At 40.5% G+C, this 22,100-nt stretch overlaps 4 protein-coding genes across 7 annotated transcripts; 2 read left to right on the top strand and 2 right to left on the bottom strand.

The window, feature by feature from the left end:
* Positions 1-1,044: 1,044 nt before the first annotated feature.
* On the bottom strand, positions 1,045-5,761 carry LOC106363772. The gene has a single exon (XM_048760924.1). The coding sequence runs from the start codon at positions 2,987-2,989 to the stop codon at positions 2,306-2,308; it is 684 nt and encodes a 227-aa protein (XP_048616881.1). The 5' UTR covers positions 2,990-5,761; the 3' UTR covers positions 1,045-2,305.
* A 194-nt stretch (positions 5,762-5,955) lies between these two features.
* On the top strand, positions 5,956-8,078 carry LOC106368951 (probable eukaryotic translation initiation factor 5-2). 3 transcript variants are annotated; one of them, XM_013809030.3, is made up of 2 exons: positions 5,956-6,173; positions 6,442-8,078. In XM_013809030.3, exon 2 carries the CDS (start codon positions 6,657-6,659, stop codon positions 7,914-7,916), a length of 1,260 nt encoding a protein of 419 aa, XP_013664484.1. In that variant the 5' UTR covers positions 5,956-6,173; positions 6,442-6,656; the 3' UTR covers positions 7,917-8,078. The 3 variants fall into 3 exon arrangements, with proteins under 3 accessions (XP_013664484.1, XP_013664485.1, XP_022566769.1); XM_013809031.3 differs by having other exon boundaries at positions 5,974-6,198; XM_022711048.2 differs by having other exon boundaries at positions 6,005-6,274.
* A 744-nt stretch (positions 8,079-8,822) lies between these two features.
* On the top strand, positions 8,823-15,321 carry LOC106368952 (auxin response factor 17-like). Of its 2 annotated transcripts, none has more exons than XM_022711054.2 (3): positions 8,823-9,947; positions 10,052-10,735; positions 10,876-15,321. In XM_022711054.2, exons 1-2 carry the CDS (start codon positions 8,958-8,960, stop codon positions 10,691-10,693), a joined length of 1,632 nt encoding a protein of 543 aa, XP_022566775.1. In that variant the 5' UTR covers positions 8,823-8,957; the 3' UTR covers positions 10,694-10,735; positions 10,876-15,321. The 2 variants fall into 2 exon arrangements, with proteins under 2 accessions (XP_022566775.1, XP_013664487.1); XM_013809033.3 differs by having other exon boundaries at positions 8,825-9,947; positions 10,052-10,732.
* Positions 15,322-19,780: 4,459 nt separating this feature from the next.
* LOC125588940 lies at positions 19,781-21,576 on the bottom strand. The gene has a single exon (XM_048760923.1). The coding sequence runs from the start codon at positions 20,812-20,814 to the stop codon at positions 19,816-19,818; it is 999 nt and encodes a 332-aa protein (XP_048616880.1). The 5' UTR covers positions 20,815-21,576; the 3' UTR covers positions 19,781-19,815.
* Positions 21,577-22,100: the final 524 nt, after the last annotated feature.

Here is a 22,100-nt window from a genome sequence, read left to right as displayed (position 1 = left end):
TACGACTACCGTAACAAATGTTAATTTTAAAAATGCTATCATCAATAATAAATTCATTTAATCGCTTACCATAAATAATAAGACAAGATCGTAGGGTGATTTTGTTATAGATATAAATGTGTTAGACTAAATAATAACGTAATTGACATATTAATTATATAGTATAGTTTTTTAAAATATTTCACCTAGAATGTAGTTGGGTCCAACTTTGTGCTTATGTTTTAATAATATTTTGATTGATTGATATACAAATTCTAAAAAAGTTTCTCCATTGAGCAAGATTTTTCAGTTATAGATTTTTCAATTTCTTTAACGCGAAGAAAATTCAAATTGAACAAGCCACTAAATCTGAAAGATCGATTATCAGATAATCACAATAACAACCAGAAATTTCAACCCATGAAGAAACTTTTTATCCCACAAACCCGCATTTACTTCATATACCCGCAAGCCTCATTGCTTGATCCCGAGAGACCCGCTATCTTTTGGGATTTTTAATTGTCCAAACCCGGGCCGCAAATTTACTATTTGGGTGTGACCCGACTCAGGCCCATAACATGGAGGCTCAAATCATTCAATGGGTTCACGATCATATCAATTTACAACAAACAGTACCTCGTGGAGGATTACTTAGAGAGATGGACATGTTCACTAACAATCCGGTGAAACTCCACGCCCCACTCAACTTCTTCACATATGTCGGTGGTAACAAGAGAAACAGCTTTGAACGGACGTTGGATTCGTCTCCCCGGTCTAAGGTCTTGGAGCTCAATTTTTAATACATATGTTAAAATTGAAGTTTGTTTGAACGAGAAATGTTCGCATGAAAATTGTTGATTTAGCAGCACAAAATGGACAGTGTGGAGAAGTCTAACAAAGTTGATAACCTTAGACAATCATAGAGAAATGTGAACTTATACTAAACCAAGTAGCCGCACCAAGTTGAGTCAATGTAAACTCGGATTTGAGTTCGGTTTAGATTATGGTTCGGGTACATGGATCATGTAATTGATCAAAGTTTTATTCTATGTAATTGATCACTATATAAACAAAAAAAAATTGATTATGAAAATAGACAAATCTTTTAGAGAATAAACTTGGTCAAAAGTCATTAATTCTTGTTAAAAATTAGTCTTGTCACCAAGCTAACAATTCTCTTTAATTTTCTGAATTAATTTTGTGGTTAATACAAAAATTTAATGTAATATTTATCTCCACTGAGACCAAAAGCGTTTTTTTTTTTTTTTTTTTTTGCATTTTTCTAAGCTATATAATGCTCCTCTTTTTACTAACAATGACGTGAACAACGGCAACAATATCTTTTCTTTTCTTATTTATTTTTTGTTTGTTAATGAAAATACACATAGAATGAAGGTTTGCTAGGTTTCTTATTCAAATGATGTGAATGAAAAAAATATGCAGTTTATCTTGGGATTCTAATATTTCCAGAATAAGCCCATTGTACACCGATAGATTCGAGTTTAATTATGTTTTTCCAACTTAAAACCAATTTTGTAATTAGTGGATTGGCTCTAACCCTTTATATATTACTTAATGTCCCTTAGAATTCCCGATGTGAGATATATATCCGTAATACCCCTCCTCGAGATGATGACTCTTATCGGCCAGAAATCTCGGAACTTTAGGACATTTATACTCGGCCGAGCGAGTTTAATACAACCTTTATACCCGGTCAGAAGGGTTAATTTTAATTTTTAGTTAGGAGTTTAGGGTATTTAGAATCTGGGTTTTGATACCATGTTAGATTTGGGTTTAGTTATGGGCTTCCAACTTAAAATCAATTGGTTATTAGTGGATTGACCCTAACCCTTTATATATTACTTAATGTACTTTAGAATTCCCGATGTGGGATATATATCCCTAATATCACAGCCCTACCTGGTGTATGTTTTCTTCAAGGTGTAAGTTGTGAAAGCCAGTGAAACCATCAAAACAGAAAATGTTAGCAGCAACGTGAGCCCTACGATTCAGTTTCTTGAATCAGAACCTATTCAACAAAAGAATCTAGAAGGCTGGATAAGGCGACCGTACACTATTCCAATTAGTATAAGCTTTCTTCAAGGTTCAAGTTGTGAAATCAAATGAAACAAACAAAAAAACGATGACCAACCATTGACAATTGATCCGGATCAGAGAATCTGACTCAGGAAGTAATGCATAAGCTACAAGATATGTTAATAGAAGCCTGGTATGTTTGATGTTTTCACTTAGATAATAATGACCTAAATACTATACTTAATTACAAATTCGTTAGAACCGCAGCAAATATAAAAACCACCAAATCTTAAGAGAATAGGAGAGTTCGGATGTCGACAGGTGGCAAGTGAGTGGTGCAAACAGGACAATGAGGAATGCGCAGCAAGTAACGAGAGATACAAGTCCCGTGAAAGATGTGATTGCATGTTGTTTTATGAACAATCTCACCTTCTTCTGGATACCCTTTCTCACAAAGACTACAAGATTCAAAACTTCGGTAACAATCCAGGATCTCCGTCGCTGGTGGAGCAATTGGTACACATCTGTTTATTGCATCTTCATCGGCCATGACAGAATGTCCGGTTCCCAATGTGTTTAAAAGAATGCTTGTTAATTCTGTCATGTCGATAATCTCAGGGACATGATGATCTTGACCAAACTCTCTAGTTTGTAAGTGAAAGACGAGGACCGGACATGCTGGAGGTACCATACTAAGATCCTTGAAACAAAAGTTGGAGACTATGTAGTCAAAGATCTGATTAAGTAAGTTGGAATCTTCGCGCCCAATGAAGAACCCACGGATCTGACCTAAGAACGATTTGGACAATCCAGCTTTTGATCCTCTTCCTTGTCTTTTTCCTGTGTATTTTGTCAATGGAATCCGCATAGCTACTTCTATGGCTCCATGACTTACTACTATAACACCGACATCAGATTCATAAGGCACATCAAACTTGTAAAGCTTGAGACTACCGAGACGACGACCTTTCATAATTACGCCCTGCTAATAGTTTTGTTGTTCATCTAATAATTGAATCTGTTTTTATAACCAAAGCCAAGCGTATATTCCAACGCCAACTCGGATTCAGAAGCGTAACTACTTCCGTAACAAATCGGATTCGTAAGCAAATATGATAATAATTACTTTAATTATAGAACGTGTTTCACACGCATAAAATAATTATAATTCATAAGATCTTAATTGCGAATTTCATTATTGATATTTATTTAATTTTAAATGTGTTAATTATAATTCATGAGATATCGACAAATTGACAAAAAAAAAGATATTGACAAATATCATCATTATTTATATAAGTTATGCTCATTGTTATTTTTAATAAATAATCTAAAATATCTGATTTAGACAATCCAACTTTCCAACCTCTTTTTTTTTTCTCCTCCTAGTCATGTGTATCATCAAGACAACTGAAACCGTTTGACTTTTGTTTCCGCCTGCATAACATACAATTTATGAGCTTACCGAGAAGAGATTTCATAACTACTCTTCTAATACGTTGTTGGTTCTAAAGTTCTCTAAATAATCTGTTTGTGACTTTCTATAACCAAAAGCCTAGCTGATTGTTTCTTCTATTTGTAAATTCTCAAACAAATTTTATAATTACTTCAAACATTCTGCAAATTTTATTTCCTACTAATAATATAGTGTTTTTTTTTAACATTTTGATAGTCGCATAACATAAGCATTTTTTTGCTAGGAATGTTAATATTTCATAAGTGAAATTGGTAAGGTCATATTGTGCATCTTATACAAAAGATTTCTCGTCAAAAAAAAAGAAAAGTAACATAAGCATCTTCCTACAAGCAATCGTAAATTAAGGCAATTTTCCCAAATAGCCATTTTAAATTTTTTTTTCACAAAAATAATTTTCAAGGAAGAAAATGACTAAAATAATCTATTTTTATTTTGAAAATTTTAATTTTAATTTTTCATTTTTTTAAATTTGAAACTCATTCTCAAAGCTCACCCTTAACTTTGAACACTTAGTCTACATTAGTTAACCCTAGGATATAAATATATATTTATTATTTAATAAAATTTATTCTAGTCATTTTTTTAAAGGTTATTTTTCTGAAAAAAAATATATTCTAAGAAATTTCTCTTTTTGTTATATGTAGTATTAGATCGCAATAATAATAGTCGTAATAAATGATTGTTATAAATTAATTAGTTTTATTATTTTTTCTTATGCTAAATTTTTACTTAACTTTTTAAGACATAAAGTCAAAAGATACAAAAAGGGATAAAAAGTAGAAATAAGTACCACTAGGCTTGATTCTTTTTGGACATCCCTGCTTCTCTCTCCTCCCCGACTTTCTCTCTCACGTCCAAATCGAAATCTGAATTCTCCCCCGGCGTCTAGTGGCGCGTGCGCGCGCGTGCCGGCGCCGGAGGCCACACCGTTTTAGTTTCAGTTTCCTCGTTTTGCTGCCGCTTCGTCTGTCTCACTCTCCTTCGATATGCACGACGTCCTTGGCTAGGGTTTGGTTCCGGAGAGGGCTCCGCTGCAGAGGAGATGCTGCTCCGGTGGCCTCTTTGCTTTCTCTGGGACTTTGGCGAGAAGGGTGAGCGGTGGACGAAGACTGCAGTCGGCTTTTTGGGCTCAGGATCGAGGTTAATTTTCTCTCTCAGATCTCGTCCGATCGTCTCTGTTCGTGAGGAGGAAGAAAGGTTTGGCTCCTTCAAGGCTTCGGTGGATCTCCACCTCGGTTCCAGGAGGTCAATCGGCTCTGGATGGTTTCTCTCAGCTCTCGACGGTGACGTCAAGCACTGGGTGCCTCTCTCCTTAGCTGTTGTGTGCACCGGTCGGTTTCGCTACCACGGTGGCGTGTCGTGTGCTTGAGTACGAAGGTGGTGGTGCTTGAGTTCAGTCTGGCTCGCGTCGGCTTTGTCAGCGGTTTTAACGGGCGGTCGTCTATGCCGCTCAGTGACCGTTTGTATTGGCCTCTACACTTCGGACTTTCTCTTCTAGGTTTCCTGATTTGTTGAGCTCCGTAGGATTTTGTCTCACTAGGAGTGTGCCCTCGTTCTTATTCATACCTTTGCTGTGGCGAATGAAGGCGTCTAGCAGCTCCAGTTTCAGTTTGTCGGTTCTCGGCGACTACAAGCGTAGTGGTGGCGCTCGTTTCTTTCGCCACCGCGTTATTACGTTTGGTCTTCGCTCGCATCCCAGCATCACTAAGGTTCGCTTGAGTTTTTGGTGGTGGTGTGCGAGACAATTGTGTGCAGGTTGGGTTCAGATCAGGGAGTACGGAGGTTGCGGCCCGTTTTTGCTCGGAGCGGCATCGTGTTCGGGTTGCCTACAGGCCTAATAAATGCTCGGGTTGGTTATCGTGGGTGTGCTAGGCCGCTACTGTGGTTGTCTATTCCTGTGTGCAGGTACTATGAGGTCTTCGGCGAGCTTTTCTTAGGTGAGTCATTATCTTTAAGAGCGGATTCATCGGGGAGGCCAAAATTACCGGGTTCCGATTCTCGGTTGAACTTGGCTCATCTTTTTGCGGCAAGCAGCAGGTCGACTTAGTCGAAGCCGCTGGATAGCGCTTGGTTGTTGTGTATGCCCCTGTTATGACTTGCTTGAGTTTGTGTTTAGATCTTTTTCTTTTCTCTGTTTTTTGTCATTCCCTGTAATTCCGTCGAAAATTTAAAAGTTTGGTAATCTTTACATTTTTACCAAAAAAAAAAGTACCACTAGGCTTAATGTTTTAGCTATTTATATATACAATACTCTTATTTTTAATGTATTTAAAAGGAAAATTATAATAAATTTCGATTTATAAACTATCTATAAATTTAAAAGAAAGTCTGATTTTATTTGGTCTACAATTGTTTTTTCAAAAGGTATAAAATGGCGACACGATTGGATATATAAACAAGGCACGTTGCAAGATAAATTCGATTTTTATTTCAGTTATTAATAAACTGAAATTAATTAAATAATTACTTGTGATAGAAAAAGGAAACATAAGAATTGGGACTTCCCCGTTAGAAAAAAAAAAAAGAATTGGGACTTCTTCCATATTCATAAAGTTTAACCCTAATTTCTCCATCGTATATAAACAAACGCCTCTCTCCACCAAATCTTCATCATCCGTCTTATTGACTTTTAGCTTTGATTCTTCATCTTCGATTCTCTCGTCGTCTTCTAAGAACAGAGGTGTGTCTCCAGATCCTTGCGCGTGGTAGGGATCTATTTCGAGTTTTGTTGTTGTCGATGTTATTATGGTTTCAATCCTCTTATGTGATCTGTTCTTAGAGGTATTTGGTCTTGTCTCTTGAGCCAATGATTGATTGTAGGATTGTATACTCTCGGATAGTATTAAGTAATCCCCGAAGTAAGATATTTGATTCGTGAGATTGTTTTGATCTTTTGTGTGAGATTTGTTGCAACTTGTCTGATTCATCGGTTCCTTTGTTACTTTCAGCGTGTTTTGCTTACAGGAGGTAACAGTTTCGATCCCCTGCAAGTGGAAAGTTTGAAGCTTTCTTTTATGTCTGACAAGATTTCACCGTTTTGCTGTCAATCTGGTTGCGTGGAAACTACTCTCCTGCATCCGGAGCTACGTACTACCACAAGCTCTTTAGGCTCACGCATCTTCAAACCCGAGACTCCCCCTCCTCTCTCTGACTAAACTTAAACATGGCGCTGCAGAACATTGGTGCGTCCAACCGCAACGATGCCTTTTACAGGTACAAGATGCCCAAGATGGTTACCAAGATTGAAGGCAAAGGTAACGGCATCAAGACCAACATTGTCAACAACGTCGAGATTGCAAAGGCCCTGGGGAGGCCTGCTTCTTACACGACCAAGTACTTTGGTTGTGAGCTTGGAGCGCAGTCCAAGTTTGACGAGAAGACCGGGACTTCGCTTGTGAATGGAGCTCACAGCACGTCTAAGCTTGCTGGGCTTCTTGAGGTTTTTATTAAGAGGTATGTCCAGTGCTATGGATGTGGGAACCCTGAGACTGAGATTGTTATTACCAAGGCGCAGATGGTGAATCTCAAGTGCGCTGCTTGTGGGTTTATCTCTGAGGTTGACATGAGGGATAAACTGACGACGTTTATTCTGAAGAACCCACTGGAGGCGAAGAAGGGGGGAAAGGATAAGAAGGCTATGAGGAGAGCTGAGAAGGAGAGGCTTAAGGAAGGTGAAGCAGCTGATGAGGCGCAGAAGAAGCTCAAGAAGAAAGCACCTTCCAACGGGAAGGAGGCTTCTTCTAGTATGTCCAAGAATCATACTTCTGATGAGGATATCAGCCCAAAGCGTGATGATGAGAGTGCAGATGATGAAGACGATGATGAAGACGATGATGATGGTATCCAGTGGCAAACCGATACTTCTAGAGAAGCAGCTGAGAAGAGAATGAAGGAACAGCTGAGTGCTGCAACTGCTGAAATGGTGATGGTCTCTTTAAAAGAAGAGGAGGAGAAGAAGTCGCCCAAGAAGCTCGTGCAGGTGATGAAAGAGTATCTGAAGAAAGGCTCAACCATAAGCGAGGTCAAAGCTTTCATCTCCTCATTGCCTGATCCTCCTCAGGATGTCATGGACGCACTCTTGAACGCCCTCTTTGATGGTGTAAGCAAAGGATTTGCTCAAGAAGTGACGAAGAAGAAGAAGTACTTAGCGGCTGCAACGCAAGAGGATGGTTCACAGATGCATCTGCTCAACTCAATCGGATCTTTCTTTGGAAAGAAAGGAAACGATGAGGTGTGTAAGGAGGTGGCTCTGGTTCTTAAAGAACTGTACGATGAAGACATTGTTGAGGAAGAGTTTGTTTTGGAATGGTACCAAAAGGGTCTAAACGGAGTTGACAAAAGCTCGCCTGTTTGGAAGAATGTTAAGCCTTTTGTGGTGTGGCTCCAGAGCGCTGAGTCCGAGACCGAAGGGGAGGAGGATTGAGAGATTGTTTTGTTCTTTTGGCTGTTTTTTTTCTTTAATGGGATTTATTTCAGTTTATTTATCGTCAGTGTTTTAAACCATTTTGTTTTGAAAATGCTATCTGTCATTTGACTTTTTGGTATAATTGTCGTTTGTTACATAATAACACTAGCTTATTTAATATCGTAACCTTTATGTGATGGTGGGCCGAAAGCAGAAACAGGTCAGTTTGGACGGAAGGTAAAATAGATGACAGTCTGCTTAATCGCAACCGCTTAAATAAACAAGATAAATTTGGAGATGATTCACTTAGATTTATTTTGATTTTGAAGATAAATTTGGAGTATATTTTTAAGAACAAAAAATATCGTGCAAAGATATGCTAAACAAACAAGTAATATAGAAAATAATGTAATGTTTTGTAATATGAGAAAATCGACATGGTGGTTTTTATACATCATCTCCTCAAAACATGAATATAGACAAAATGATGTGAGAAAATGGACAAAATAGTGTTTGATTTTCTTTCCAAATCAGACTTCACTATTTCAAAAGAAAGGTAACATGACGAAATTTACGTGTGGCGTTAAAGATAAATCAAAATGTTTAATCAATATTTTCATCCGATGAATTAAAAATCTACAGAAAATATTCCTTTTTTCTCTCTTCTCGGTAACACATACTTCTAGCTAATTATTCCTCTTTCTGTAAAACAAATTAATTAGCTCTTAATCATAGACTAAGACATAGTAGTCTCTATCTTTATTACGCATCATTAAGTGAACCTAAAAATGAGGGGGAAATTATAATAAATGGAACCAAAAAGCGAAAAATAAAATAGAGATTGAGATGCACGCGCGATCGGACGGTGCAAAAGAGCAGGTAACTGTATAAAGTTTGTTGTCGTGTGGCCGAAACTGTAAAATTCGAATAAAAATCCCGTAACTGCGTAACAGTAAAAATCTGTAATCTCTCTACTAAATTATCTCTCTCTCTCTCTCTCTCTCTCTAACACCTAACAGTTCCCACCTAACTTCCTCTGCAGTGAACAAACAACCGCCTATGTCGCCGCCGCCGCCGGCAACCGCCGACTTCCTCCGCGAAGTCGACCCTCAGATCTGGCGCGCTTGCGCAGGCGCCTCCGTTCAAATCCCCTCTCTCTACTCTAGGGTTTACTACTTCCCTCAAGGCCATGTCGAGCACTCTTGCCCCTCCTCGCTCATCTCTTCTCTCTCAACCGCTCCGGTTCCCTGCGTCGTCTCCGCCGTCGAGTTACTCCCCGATCCGATCACCGACGAGGTCTTCGCTCACCTTGCGCTGCAGCCGATATCTCCCGAGCACTTCTCTCCCTCCAATTTCTCCGGATTCGGGAGCGACGACGATGAGAACAACAACAGCAACAGCAAGGTGGTTACCTTCGCGAAGATATTAACGCCGTCAGATGCTAATAACGGAGGAGGATTCTCCGTCCCGCGTTACTGCGCGGACTCCGTCTTCCCTCCGCTCGATTTCCACGCGGATCCTCCGGTGCAGAAGCTATTCATCACCGATATCCACGGCGTCGTCTGGGACTTCCGCCATATCTACCGCGGTACGCCGCGCCGGCACTTGTTAACCACCGGGTGGAGCAAGTTCGTCAACGGCAAGAAGCTTATCGCCGGAGACTCGGTCGTTTTCATGAGGAAATCTGTTGATGAGATGTTTATAGGTGTGAGGCGAGCGCCGAACTCAAACCACGGGGATGAGTACTACGGAGGAGGTAAGAAGGGGTTTAGGAGGATTGGGATGGGGAAGTTGACGGCGGAAGCTGTCTCCGAGGCGATCAACAAGGCGGTGCAGGGTTATCCCTTCGAGGTGGTGTATTATCCCACGGCGGGATGGTCAGACTTCGTGGTGAGGGCTGAGGATGTTGAGGTATCCATGGCTGGATACTGGAGTCCTGGTACTAGAGTGAAGATGGCTATGGAGACAGAGGACTCTTCGCGGGTTACGTGGTTTCAGGGCGTTGTCTCCTCCAGGTTTCAAGAAACTGGTTTGTGGAAGCAGCTTCAGGTGTACATTGTTTTGCCTTGTCAATTGAACTATAGTGTGTGTGCGCTATTAATGAATAGCTAGATTCTCATTTTGATTAAGTTGTTTGTTTTGAGTTTGAGCAGATCACATGGGATGAACCTGAGATTCTGCAAAACTTGAAGAGGGTGAATCCTTGGCAAGTGGAGGTCGTTGCAAACTCAAGTCAGCTTCTTGCTATTTACCCTCCAACAAAGAGGTTGAAGCATTCCAATAGCGCGAGTGGGTTCTTGAGTGGAGAAGGAGGAGAAATGCTCTATTCCGGAAGAGGACAACAAGCTGTGGATCCAAGTCCCTATTTGTTCTCGTATACTACATTTCCTGCTGGCATGCAGGGAGCCAGGCATTATGAATTTGGGTCTTTTAACTCAACCGGATTCATCGGAGAAAACACTCCCCAGCTATGCACTAATAACTTCTTTAACCCACTTCCTGGGCTGAGAAAAATCTCGACTGAGATGATGAACTATGGCAGCCCGCTATCAGATGACTTGTCGCCTAATAGCAATACCACTAACCTCTCCTCTGGGAATGAACAGGTTGGAAACCGAGGCCACGCTGTAAGAGTTAACTCGATTCAGCTGTTTGGCCAGATCATTAACGTGCAGGAGCTTACTGAGAGCGGTCTTGCTGAGGGCTTGTATGAAGAGGATGGAAGCAAAGAGTCCAGTGACAATGAAGTTGTGAATGAGACACAATTGTCCTTGACGTATGCTCAAGGCATGTGAAAGATTCAGAGGCGCCTCAAGATTCCAACAGCCACCGAGGTAGTTCTTATTTATTACAATTCTTGTCCTCTTCTGTACTTGGTACAGCATATTCTGTCTCCGAATATTACACATGTGATGCATTTCAGTGTACAGTCCAGTTCCTTGCTTGACTTGATAAGGCCTTTTTTTTGTGTTCACAGGTTAAGTGAATGAAGGACTTTTGGATCTTGCTGGAATCTCTGTCAAGTCCCAAGTACTAGTAATCGTACTATATATATAATAAGTATCTTGTCTTTCTGCATTGACTTTGACTTGGTTTGACTGTTTTATTTGACCAATTTCTGAGACATATTGTGGTGAACATCTCGCTCTCCATCACCTAATAGTTTACTACTAGTATATTATTATATTATTGGGGTTGAAGTTTATGTAAGCAACTAGTACGGCTACTGGATCCTTAAATGGGACAAAGCTTTGGTAGACTTTAGTATCAAGAACTAAGACAACCATCCCCATCCTATCACCTTATCCGTTATGCCATTAAAGTACCAAGACTTGACTAAGGCTTAGATAGTATAAGAGTTTTGGTATTATATGCAGTTATATAATAAGTACGGGAAGTAGAAAGGAGTCGAAACCTGGTCATGTTTTAAGAGCATACGAGTGTGCATAGGTTTTGTGTCCTGGCTTGTGAGATGTTGGTGTAAGGGAATATCCTGAACTTTCTATTGGCCATGCACGTTTTAACTGAGCATCACTCACCAGTCACCATTGCCTGTCAAAGTCAGATATGATTTGTGTATGTAAAAGACTCGAATTCTAAAATCAGGGTCACACAAAGCTTTAAAGGTTTAGATGATATACCTTGCAAGAAATAGTCATGACTCTGCTGGACTTTGGTTGCTTCACCTAAGCTACATTAGTAAATGGTTTAACATGGTCCATATCGCTGCTCCATGTATATCCCAACGAAACAATCCACTGTGCCATGGAGATGTAAGAATACGCCAAATCTCATGATTCTAAGCTAGGGCATTCCAGTAAAGAGCTCCCATGTGTTGGAAGCTGCAAAATCACATGAAAATACAGAGCTTCATAATCAGTCGTTTAAGCAACAAGAAACAAATCGTTTCCTTCGATTCGTTAAAACCTACAGATCTAAGAAGACGCACTTCTATATGTAACTTGGGTTCGATTGCTTAATCAAACAGAGCGTAGCAACAATATCTACACAAACTAAATACAGTAGAAGGATGATCTCACGAAAAATGATCACACTCCTAAGGATCTACCGCAATCAATTAGAGGATGATTCCATAGATGGATACCACTAGTATAAGCGGAGCATAAGATTCTCAGAAAGATGCTGGAAGGAGAATCGGCCGAATAATTTGGCGGCTCAGTTACTGTTTGAGATCCTGGAGCGGCCGAGTATAGGCCACGTGTCACGCTTGGTTTGCCAAGAGCTGTGATGGAAGAGGGGGAACTTCTCCGAGCTTAGATCACCGGCGACGGGAGATATTTCACCGATCTTCGTCTTTGGCTCCATCGGAGAAGAGAAGTTAGGGTTCGGAGAGATAGAATGGAACTTTATTACCTGACAGAGAAGGTGGCGCGAAAATTGATTTTTGAGAATAAACCGAAATACTAACCCTTTTTTAAAGATCCGGTTTGGAATTGGTTTATAGAATTTACATTTCTCTTAACCGGTTTAGCTCTCAAATTGTACTTGGAAGTTCATCGCAAACACAATGCTCCAAGCTTCCCTCTATTATAGAAGTCAGTTTCCTCTTATGTCATAGACTGATAATAATGTTTTATCTCTGTTGGAGGTGGATTTACATCTTTCTCAAGATCCATTAAGACAATAAATTACGCCCATTTTGTTAGGTAGCCCTAGACATCTTTCTTCTATAAATAAGAAACCATCTCCTTATTAGAAAGGATGATCTCTTCTCCATTTTAGACTTAGAACACTTCTTACAAGGAGTTTATGGATTCTTAGATTACTTTACACTAGAAACCATTCTTGTAATACAATCTTTGATCAATAAACTTTTTTTGATGTTCATTTCTTATTTGATTCTTTCAAGATTTCTCCTAAACATCATTATCTTTAGATTCTTTATTTTAATTTTATGATTCCAACAAACATCACCAGCATAAACATCGTTTTTGGGTCAAACAGTTGGCGCTAGAAGAAGGGGGCCAAGGAGAACTATTCTCGAAAACTCGAACTTGGGAACAACTCATGGACCTATCGATCTCGGTTCATCTAGGCAACAAGCTATCAAAGTCATTGTCGAAAAGATAAGTTTCACAATCTTATCTCATTATTAAATTTCGATTCATGATTATGGCATATAAGATACACATGCTTAATCAGGAAGGAGAATAATAAAAAAAAATTATTATTTCTGATTTTAGGAGAAGTTACGATCGGCTACGACTCTTGACGACGTCTATCTCGCCGTCACGGCTTTCTCACACCCGTCGAACTCCATTCCGTCGTCGCCGACAACAGGCCATATCGGACAAGAACAACGATTGTCTTTGACTCCTGATAGATTGCGACCAAGGTCAAGAATTGATCTGGACAACATAGGCAATCTCGTGAGCCACTTTCCTAGCAGCTCGTCATCAGAAGATTCGATCTCGGCCACTCCTTGTTGGATGGTTCACGATGGCGCGGAAACCTCTACCGAAGACAAGCTAGGTTTGGCAAGGGTTCTGGTACAGAGCGTTCACGTTCTCGAAGTATCTTCAGTCTCCGGATTAGAGTCACCGCTTTCCCCACGGCGGAGACGGAGGTCAGAGATTCGATCCTGGCGGCGAGTTTGAGCTTTGACAAGGGAGACGTACTTCTTGCCACCGAGTGAATTCCAAGATGTAGATCCCGCGGCTTCGATTCAATTGATCACTTCATCTTCATCGTTTCTGAAGAATCTGACGGAACGACATCATTCATCACACCGTCTTCATCGTTTCGAAGCTCTCCCAGCGAGCTTAATCTCAGCAGCGCTATGGACTTGATACGAACGCCTCGCTCTCAAGATGTAGAACCCTGAGAGAGCTCTGATTGGCTTCTTAGATTCTTGGCATGCTTTCCCCGGCTACAAAGACGTCTCCTCGTCAAGACTCCCCTCGAGATCAAGTCAAAACCAGCTCTGTCTCTCTTTGTCGACCACAAGCTCGTGACTTTGATCACGGTTTGCACAATCGATCATTCGCGACTCTGTCGACAAGAAACTGAAGATGAGAGGGCCGAGCAACAACTAATAGGATACATATCATGTTGAGTTTGTACTTGAGCTGACGAGCTGAAGCTATGGTGGTCGAAGACGTTGCCCATTGCCGAGTAAAGCACATGACTGTTGTTCTACGTCAAACCATACGAGCCCGAGCTTCTGTATAAGAAGTCTCGTAACAAATTTTAGTTGGCAACTGGCACCATTGATGGAGCTTGAGCCTGAGCTGAGCGTGTAAGATGCGTTTCAAGAGGACAGCAACGCTGTTACGGTCTTGATGACAAACTAGCGGGCTGCCGAAGAAGAGAGGAAGCTTTCTCATGAAAGGCCGACCAAATAGCCCAAGATTCCCATCAGCTTGCCGTCTCGCAACAAACTGAAACTTGATCTGAGAAGCTCCAAACGGTTAACTTCAAGCCGGTCGCATGCCAAGAGCTAGAGCTCGCCAAACGCAATGACAACAGACCTCCGTCTCGGCAAGGTCTCCATCTCGTCAACCACTAGCTCAGCATCTCGTTCTCGACAAATTGAGGCTTGTTACGCTTCACCAGGCATGACGTCTTCAATGGTTCCATCGCTAGAAGCTTGTTTCTGACTTCAAGCTCTATCAGCTTGTCACCGATCCACAAATTCAGTCTCGCAGCACGTTTCTCAGCGTCACGCCGACCACATCAATCGCTACAACATGTGGATCAACAAGACATCTTGATGCGCCAAAACTCCACCGTTCCATCTACACATGGATCTCGTCAGTACCGCGAAGAAATGTCCACGGCGATTCGATTGCGGCGGTTCTTTCATGGCGGTACGTTTATGACGATGTGTATGGCGACTTGTCTTTGGCAGTTCGTCGATTGACACTTAATCCATGGCGACTCTTTCGGATGGTTCAGAACACTGTCCTCACATGTCGTTCGCGCAACCATTCCGGGAGGTCCGATCGGAATCAGAAGTATGTCAACGACAGCTCGCCCGGGACAGTCCGTCCATAACACTTCGTTTATGGCAACCTAACAATGACAGTCCATTCATGACAATCGTCTACGACATGGGTATGTGCCTAGTTCATTGTCTCATAAACCCTATTCGTAAAATTAACAGATATCGATTTTGTCTCTCTCTCTCTACGAACTTGGGGGCTTACTGTTAGGGGTGGATTTACATCTTCCTCAAGGCTCATTAAGACAATGAATTAGGCTCACTTTGTTAGTTAACCCTAGACATCTTTCTTCTATAAATAAGGAACTATCTCCTTATTAGAAGGGATGATCTATTCTCCATTTTAGACTTAGAACACTTCTTACAAAGGGTTTATGGATTCTTAGATTACTTTACACTAGAAACCATTCTTGTAATACAATCTTTGATCAATAAACTCTTTTGGATGTTCATTTCTTATTTGATTTTTTCAAGATTTCTCTTAAACCTCAAGAATCTAACCACTATCCTTAGATTCTTTATCGTATGATTCCAACAAACATCAACATGATATAAATACCCTTTTTGGGTCAAACAATCTCTTCCAATTAATAAATAGGAAAATATGGGTTCCTACTAAAATAACAACAAAGATTCGTGGACATTTTTAAACATTCACTGGGATTTATGCTGTATATATATTTACTGTAGCGAAGTCATCTTATTTATTCTCAAAGAAAGTATATATATATATATATATATGTTGGTACAATGGAGGATAAGGATTTGATATATACAATGCAATCAAATAGTAATGGCGTATCAATCTGTTCCTTAACATTTACATAGTAACCATTGATCCAACTCTTCTCTATTCTGATCTTGTGATCACCAAAAATCTCCAAATGAGACAGGCTTCAATGTTTTCTTGAAGCATTTATCTCAGAGATTGCTGACTAAAGAAAAGTTGAAAAGCCAAGGTGCTTCCCCTACGCATATGCTTCAATGAGTAGATTCATTATCGAAGGTTGTAGATGTAGGGTGAGTTTTTTTGTTCTTCTTTCTCAGCTTGTTTAGAAAAGGACATATCATCTTAAGATGGAGAAGAGAGTGTGTCCACTTTCAGTTAATGGGTGATGAAAAATGATGGCATCTCATGATAATATGCCATAACATGAGTTGAGACAAAGATATTGGGGATTGGTTACCCTTTTGCTCTTGTCCCTTTGTACTTGATTCTCTTTTTCAGCTTAGTTAAACTTCTATCAGAACCAGTTCAGGTAATTGGTATAATCAAGAATTATACCTCGAAATTGAGTTTTTAAGAATACCTCGATGTATATGGATAGAGTTATGGTTGTGTAAAAATGGTTGGGTCAAATTAGTTCAAGGTCTGCAGAGTGGAGAATCATTGGTTCCGATTGGTAACATTTCAACAATCAATGGTCAGGGTTACGCAACGTGACAACCAGTGGTATCGCGTGCGTTATCATCAGATGTAACTTAATGGACCTAACTGGAGCAAGCCCACTCTAAAGATTAACCACTCTGCTTCTGTGCATGGTACTTTCATCTTTACGACTAGAATTAAGTTAAAGGTATCCATTTGAACAGAAAAAAAACTAAATATATTAATCAATTAGATGGCCACCCAATCAATGTGGAAATTAACTTTCCAAATTTTATAATACAAATTGTGTAGCTTAATTCTGAAAGCTCGTATTTCCTCACCTCATCACCAACGTACATGGAGGATCCTATATAAACTAATTACAGTTTGTAGATCCTCAAAGAGAAGAAGGAATATAGGAAAACAGAGTATATACGATAAGGATAAACGTAACAAGAATATTTGACATATTCTTTCACCCTGCCGCAGTGAGATCGTTGGCGCAGTGAGATCGTTGGCGCAGCGAACGGTTAAGCTGGATCGGAAGTCTGTGAACAGCGACGTTGGAAGGCCCTTTGTGAAGATGTCTGCGTATTGGAGCGAAGATGGAACATGAATGACTTTGACTTGCCCAAGTGCCACCTTCTCCCGAACAAAGTGAAGGTCGATCTCTATATGTTTTGTTCGTTGATGCTTCACCGGATTAGAAGACAAGTAGACAGAGCTGATATTGTCGCAGAAGACCAAGGTAGCGGTGCGTAGTGGGCAGTGTAGCTCCAGTAGTAGGTTTCGTAAGAAGCAAGTCTCAGCAACTGCGTTTGCTATGCCTTTGTACTCGGCCTCCGCACTCGATCTTGACACCGTTTGTTGTCTTTTTGAAGACTAAGAGATCAGGTTTTCACCAAGATAGACAGCATAGCCAGATGTGGAGCGTCTGGTGTCAGGACATCCAGCCCAATCGGCGTCTGAGTACGCCGTGAGTGTGGTAAGTTTGGACTTGTAAATTTGAAGACCATGCGCTCTTGTTCCTTGAATGTACCTTATGATTCGTCGAAGCGCGCTCATGTGTTGCTCGCGAGGATCGTGCATGAACAGACAGATCTGTTGGACAGCGTAGGCAATGTCCGGCCTGGTGAAGGTGAGGTACTGCAGAGCCCCGGCGAGGCTGCGGTACTCAGTGGGATTTTTGATACGATCACCAATGTTACCAGACAGCTTGGAGTTGACATCGACTGGGGTAGAGACTGGTTTGCACTCAGACATTCCAGCCCTTGAAATGATCTCTGCCGCATATTGTTTTTGGGTTAGGAGGACTCCCATCTTGTTGTACTCGACTTTGATCCCAAGAAAATAGTGTAGTTTTCCCATGTCTGTAATATGGAACTCCTGCTTTAGCTTCAATATTATTCCTGAAATCAACTCTTGTGAGGAGCCTGTTAACACAATGTCATCAACATAAAGTAGGAGATATGCAAGATGTTGTCCTTGACGTAGAACAAACAGAGAGTGATCACTTTTGCTCGTAACAAAACCAAGGCGAGAGAGAGATGAAGCAAACCGAGCATTCCAAGCACGCGGGGCTTGTTTTAAACCGTAAAGGGCTTTGTGCAGCTTACACACATAATGCGGTTTTGTTTTATCAACAAATCCTGGAGGTTGGTGCATATAGATTGTCTCATTGATGGAGCCATGAAGGAAGGCGTTTTTGACGTCTAGTTGCTGCATTTCCCAACCATTGGAGACTGCTAGGTTCAGCACCATTCTTATCGTCACTGGCTTTACAACAGGACTGAATGTCTCGTCGAAGTCGATGCCTTCTTGTTGTGATTTGCCATTCGCCACAAGGCGTGCTTTGTGTCGTTTAGGATTTCCATCTGCATCACATTTAAGCTTGTACAACCACAGTGAGTTAATAATGTTAGCCCCATACGGCCTAGGTACTAAGCTCCAAGTCTTATTTTTAATTTGAGCATCGTACTCATCCGTCATAGCCGGGTTCCAGTTCGGATCATCTAAGGCTTTTTGATGGCTTGTAGGAATCCTAGACACAGAAGAGGTATATAGAGAATAAACTTTCTTTGGCTTGTGGATTCCAGCCTGGCTTCTCGTCACCATACGCTGCACTGGAACCGTTGGGGGTTGAGCGCGAGCTGTATTCGACGTGGTGGTAGACGAGGCTGGCCGGAGAGGAGATGAAACTGACTGAGGTTGAGGAGCTTGAAGGATCTCTTTAAAGATAGGTGAAGGAGTTTCTGTTTCAAGGAAATCAAAAACTTGAGAATTTTGTGAGGCTTTTTCTGCTTTGGGAAAAGTATGTTCATCAAAAACAACATGTCTAGATATAATGATACGATTGGTTTTAAGATCTAGACATCTATATCCACGATGATGAAGTCGATATCCAAGAAACAAGCACGGGGTTGACCGAGGAGAGAGTTTGTTTGTAGAGGCTGTATGTAAGTTTGGAAAACAAAGACAACCGAAAATACGAAGATGATTATAACTTGGTTTTTGATTGAATAGTTTGAAGTGAGGTGTTTGATTACCAATAGAAGACGAAGGAAGAATGTTGAGAACATGAGCTGCAGCATGAAGAGCTTCCACCCAATATGTAGGAGATAAATGGGCTTGAAATAGAAGAGTTCGAATAGCGTTGTTCAACGTTCGAATCATTCTTTCTGATTTGCCATTCTGTTGGGATGTGTGTGGACAAGAGAATCTGAAAGAAATGCCATGGTTAGAGAAGTGATTATGAAAATTTGAATTATCATATTCTCCACCATTATCGCATTGAAACGTCTTGATAGTTGAGTTGAACTGGTTTCTGACATAGGCCTCAAAGTGTAAAAATTTAGAGAAAACATCACTTTTCCTGCGAAGTGGATAAACCCATAAATAATGTGAGAAGTCATCAAGAAATAAGACATAATAGTGACACCCACTGATGCTGTGAACCGGGGAGGTCCAAACATCTGAGTGAATGATATCAAAAAGCTGAGAACTTTGTGTTTGAGATTTATGAAATGTAAGTTTTAAGTGTTTCCCAATTTGACAAGCATTGCAACATGAAAGCAAGTTGTCTTTATTACAAGAAATAAAACCAGAGGAAATGAGAGATTGAAGAGTGCCATTGCTTGTGTGAGCTAGGCGCCTATGCCATAGTGAAGGAGTCTCGTTGGTGACTGTCAGTGCCGTAGATTTGTTGAGATGAGAGGGCACTGGATAAAGGTCACCTGTAATGTCACTGCGGAGTAACAGTTTCCGAGACTGTAGATCCTTCACAGAGAAACCAAATGGGTCAAATTCAACTGAGCTCCAATTGTCAGTGGTGAAACGACGAACAGAGACAAGGTTTTTAACAATATTAGGTGCAACAAGAACGTTTTTCAAGTGTAATGAACGAGATTGAGAAGGTATGGAAGTGTGACCAGTGGAGTTAACAGGTATGGATGAACCATTGCCAACAGTGACGGAATTTCTGGTGCTCATATTAAAAACAGATTGAAGCATACCTGACGAGGAAGCTAGATGAGCAGAAGCACCGCTGTCCATGAACCAGCCATTTTGAGACGGATCAGTGAGGGTCATGGTGTTAAAGGCTTCCGCAAAGTCTTTAGTCGGCTGCAGTGACGTGTCTGCGAAATGAGCTTGAGCCGGAGCAGCTTGTGATTGTGGTGCATACTGACGAGGCTGGTAGAATCCTTGTGGGAGTGTTTGCCACGGGGTCTGCTGTTGTGGTTGAAAGTTGTTGCTGTAGGATCCGTACCAGAATGGCGGAGGTGTCCAGTTATTGTACGAGGGTCGCTGGTGGTAGTTGTTGTTGTTGTAGCGTCCCCTGTTTTTGTTTCCTCGTCTGTTGCCGCGGTTGTTGTTTCTGTTGTTTGGTTCTGTTGCTGCTGTGTGCTTTGTTGATTGGTGGCCACAAGTGCGGTTGAGGGAGAGGCATGATCATTGTGAGACGCAGTCACTTTTTTCGTTTTCTTCAGCCTGGTCTCTTCCATCTCTAGCATGCTCTTCGCATCATCAAACGATGGAAATGGTTTCTCGTGCTTGATCACATTAAGCACATAGTCAAACTTCTCATTTAAGCCATTTAGCATATACATTACCAGAGTTTTATCTGCTACTGGTGAGTCGAGATTGGCAAGGAGGTCTGCAGTAGACTTGAGTTGCTGACAGTACTCGTTGATTGAAAGATCGCCTATCTCTTTGCTGCGGAGCTCGCTATCTAGCTGCATCACGCGGGCTTCTTTGTTGTTCCTGAACTGATTTTCAATTCTAGTCCAGACATCATGAGCGCTTCCACCTTTTTGGAAGGTAGATTTGAAAAGCGGTTTTGTGATAGTGCCGTATAGCCACAATTTCACAATCGCATCTCGCTTATGCCAAGCCGTATCATCATCACCAGTTGGAGCGAGGGTTCCGTCAAGGTGATCAAGGCTATCGAAGGTAAGGCAGTGCATCAGGAGCAGCTCCCTCCACGCATCGTAGTTGCATTCATCAAGATCCAAGACAATTGGTATGTGAGTTTTTATGTTCGTGACTCCATAGGCTCTCTCGGTCGAGGTGGTTGCAGCCGCCATCGAAGATGTAGAAGAACAGAGGAGAGATCACGAAACAAAAAAAAAAAAAAAAAAAAATAAGAGAGGATCAGAGAGTAGGCTCTGATACCATGAAAGCTTGTATTTCCTCACCTCATCACCAACGTACATGGAGGATCCTATATAAACTAATTACAGTTTGTAGATCCTCAAAAAGAGGAGGGAATATAGGAAATCAGAGTATATACGATAAGGATAAACGTAACAAGAATATTTGACATATTCTTTCAAATTCTATCTGGGCCATGTTGCTACTAAAGTTGTTCTGCAGCAAAATAAAAAAAAAGTTGATCCGAAAAGAAAAGTGCCTAATAAGAAAACATATCTTATTTATCGTTAAACTTTGTGCCGGGGATTATTCTTTTACTTTATCTAATTAGCTAGTCTTCTTACGTAAATGATGACATAACCAAAATATATTAGGCCATTTATTATTTCTTAAATAGAGTATATCACACAATAATAATTAATTAATTTAAAAAGCTGGGGATTTCTGTCAAAATTAAAATTAAAACATTTTGATGAACTCTTTAATTAATTATTAATATAACTTATGTTTATCTAACAATATTAAAAGTTGAATAAGATCAACATCTAGACTATTACATATGCAAATTAAATCGACCTATCACAGTATTGAATTAGATCACGTCACCCAAATCAGCCTAAACGACATATATCAGCCTAAACGACATATTTGGTTCATGTTTCACCGCCGTTACCATATATCAAACATTCAAACCTAATTTACTTGGCCTTTTCTTATTTAATTTTTTTCTAACACCGAATCATCTTCATGCTCTTCCTTCTAATCGTCTTCCTTCTAATCGGAGCTAAACTACTGTTACCATCTCTTCATGGTGTGACGTAGTTGGAGTATGAGTTTCTGCAAGATATTTATAAAATTAATGGGTGAATATGAGAAAATTTGGTGTGGAGAGTTGAGCTATAAATTATGTCAACCGAAAAGGGTAATTTCTACTTCTTCGAAATGGTTTACCTGTGGTTTTAATTTGTTATCTTATTTACTTGGAAATACAGGGGAAACAAGACGTCACTTCTTGATCATTACTACGCCAGCTGGAAAGGAGTCTGCTGGGGTTTCATGGAAGAGAAAATGTCTCATAGATATGATGAAATGATAATTCCGAACAAGTAAGTTATCTTTTTGTTACCTTCCATTATATTCATCTGCAGTGTTCCTTCATCTGTGTAAGTGCGTAATAGTTTTCAAGGAAATGATAGAAGACTCAAGTACATTGGTAAAA

Source organism: Brassica napus, chromosome C6 (assembly GCF_020379485.1).
Source record: "Brassica napus cultivar Da-Ae chromosome C6, Da-Ae, whole genome shotgun sequence".
Taxonomy (NCBI): domain Eukaryota; kingdom Viridiplantae; phylum Streptophyta; class Magnoliopsida; order Brassicales; family Brassicaceae; genus Brassica; species Brassica napus.
Note: the sequence above shows the minus strand (reverse complement) of the source record. Positions and strands in the feature narration are given on the sequence as shown.

Excerpts from the sequence above, each read along its gene's own strand:
- LOC106368952 (XM_022711054.2), top strand. The coding sequence starts at position 8,958 with ATGTCGCCGCCGCCGCCGGCAACCGCCGACTTCCTCCGCGAAGTCGAC. Across the intron at positions 9,948-10,051 it reads GTTTGTGGAAGCAGCTTCAG|ATCACATGGGATGAACCTGA; the intron begins GTGTACATTGTT and ends GAGTTTGAGCAG.
- LOC106368951 (XM_013809030.3), top strand. The coding sequence starts at position 6,657 with ATGGCGCTGCAGAACATTGGTGCGTCCAACCGCAACGATGCCTTTTAC.
- LOC106363772 (XM_048760924.1), bottom strand. The coding sequence starts at position 2,989 with ATGAAAGGTCGTCGTCTCGGTAGTCTCAAGCTTTACAAGTTTGATGTG.
- LOC125588940 (XM_048760923.1), bottom strand. The coding sequence starts at position 20,814 with ATGGCGGCTGCAACCACCTCGACCGAGAGAGCCTATGGAGTCACGAAC.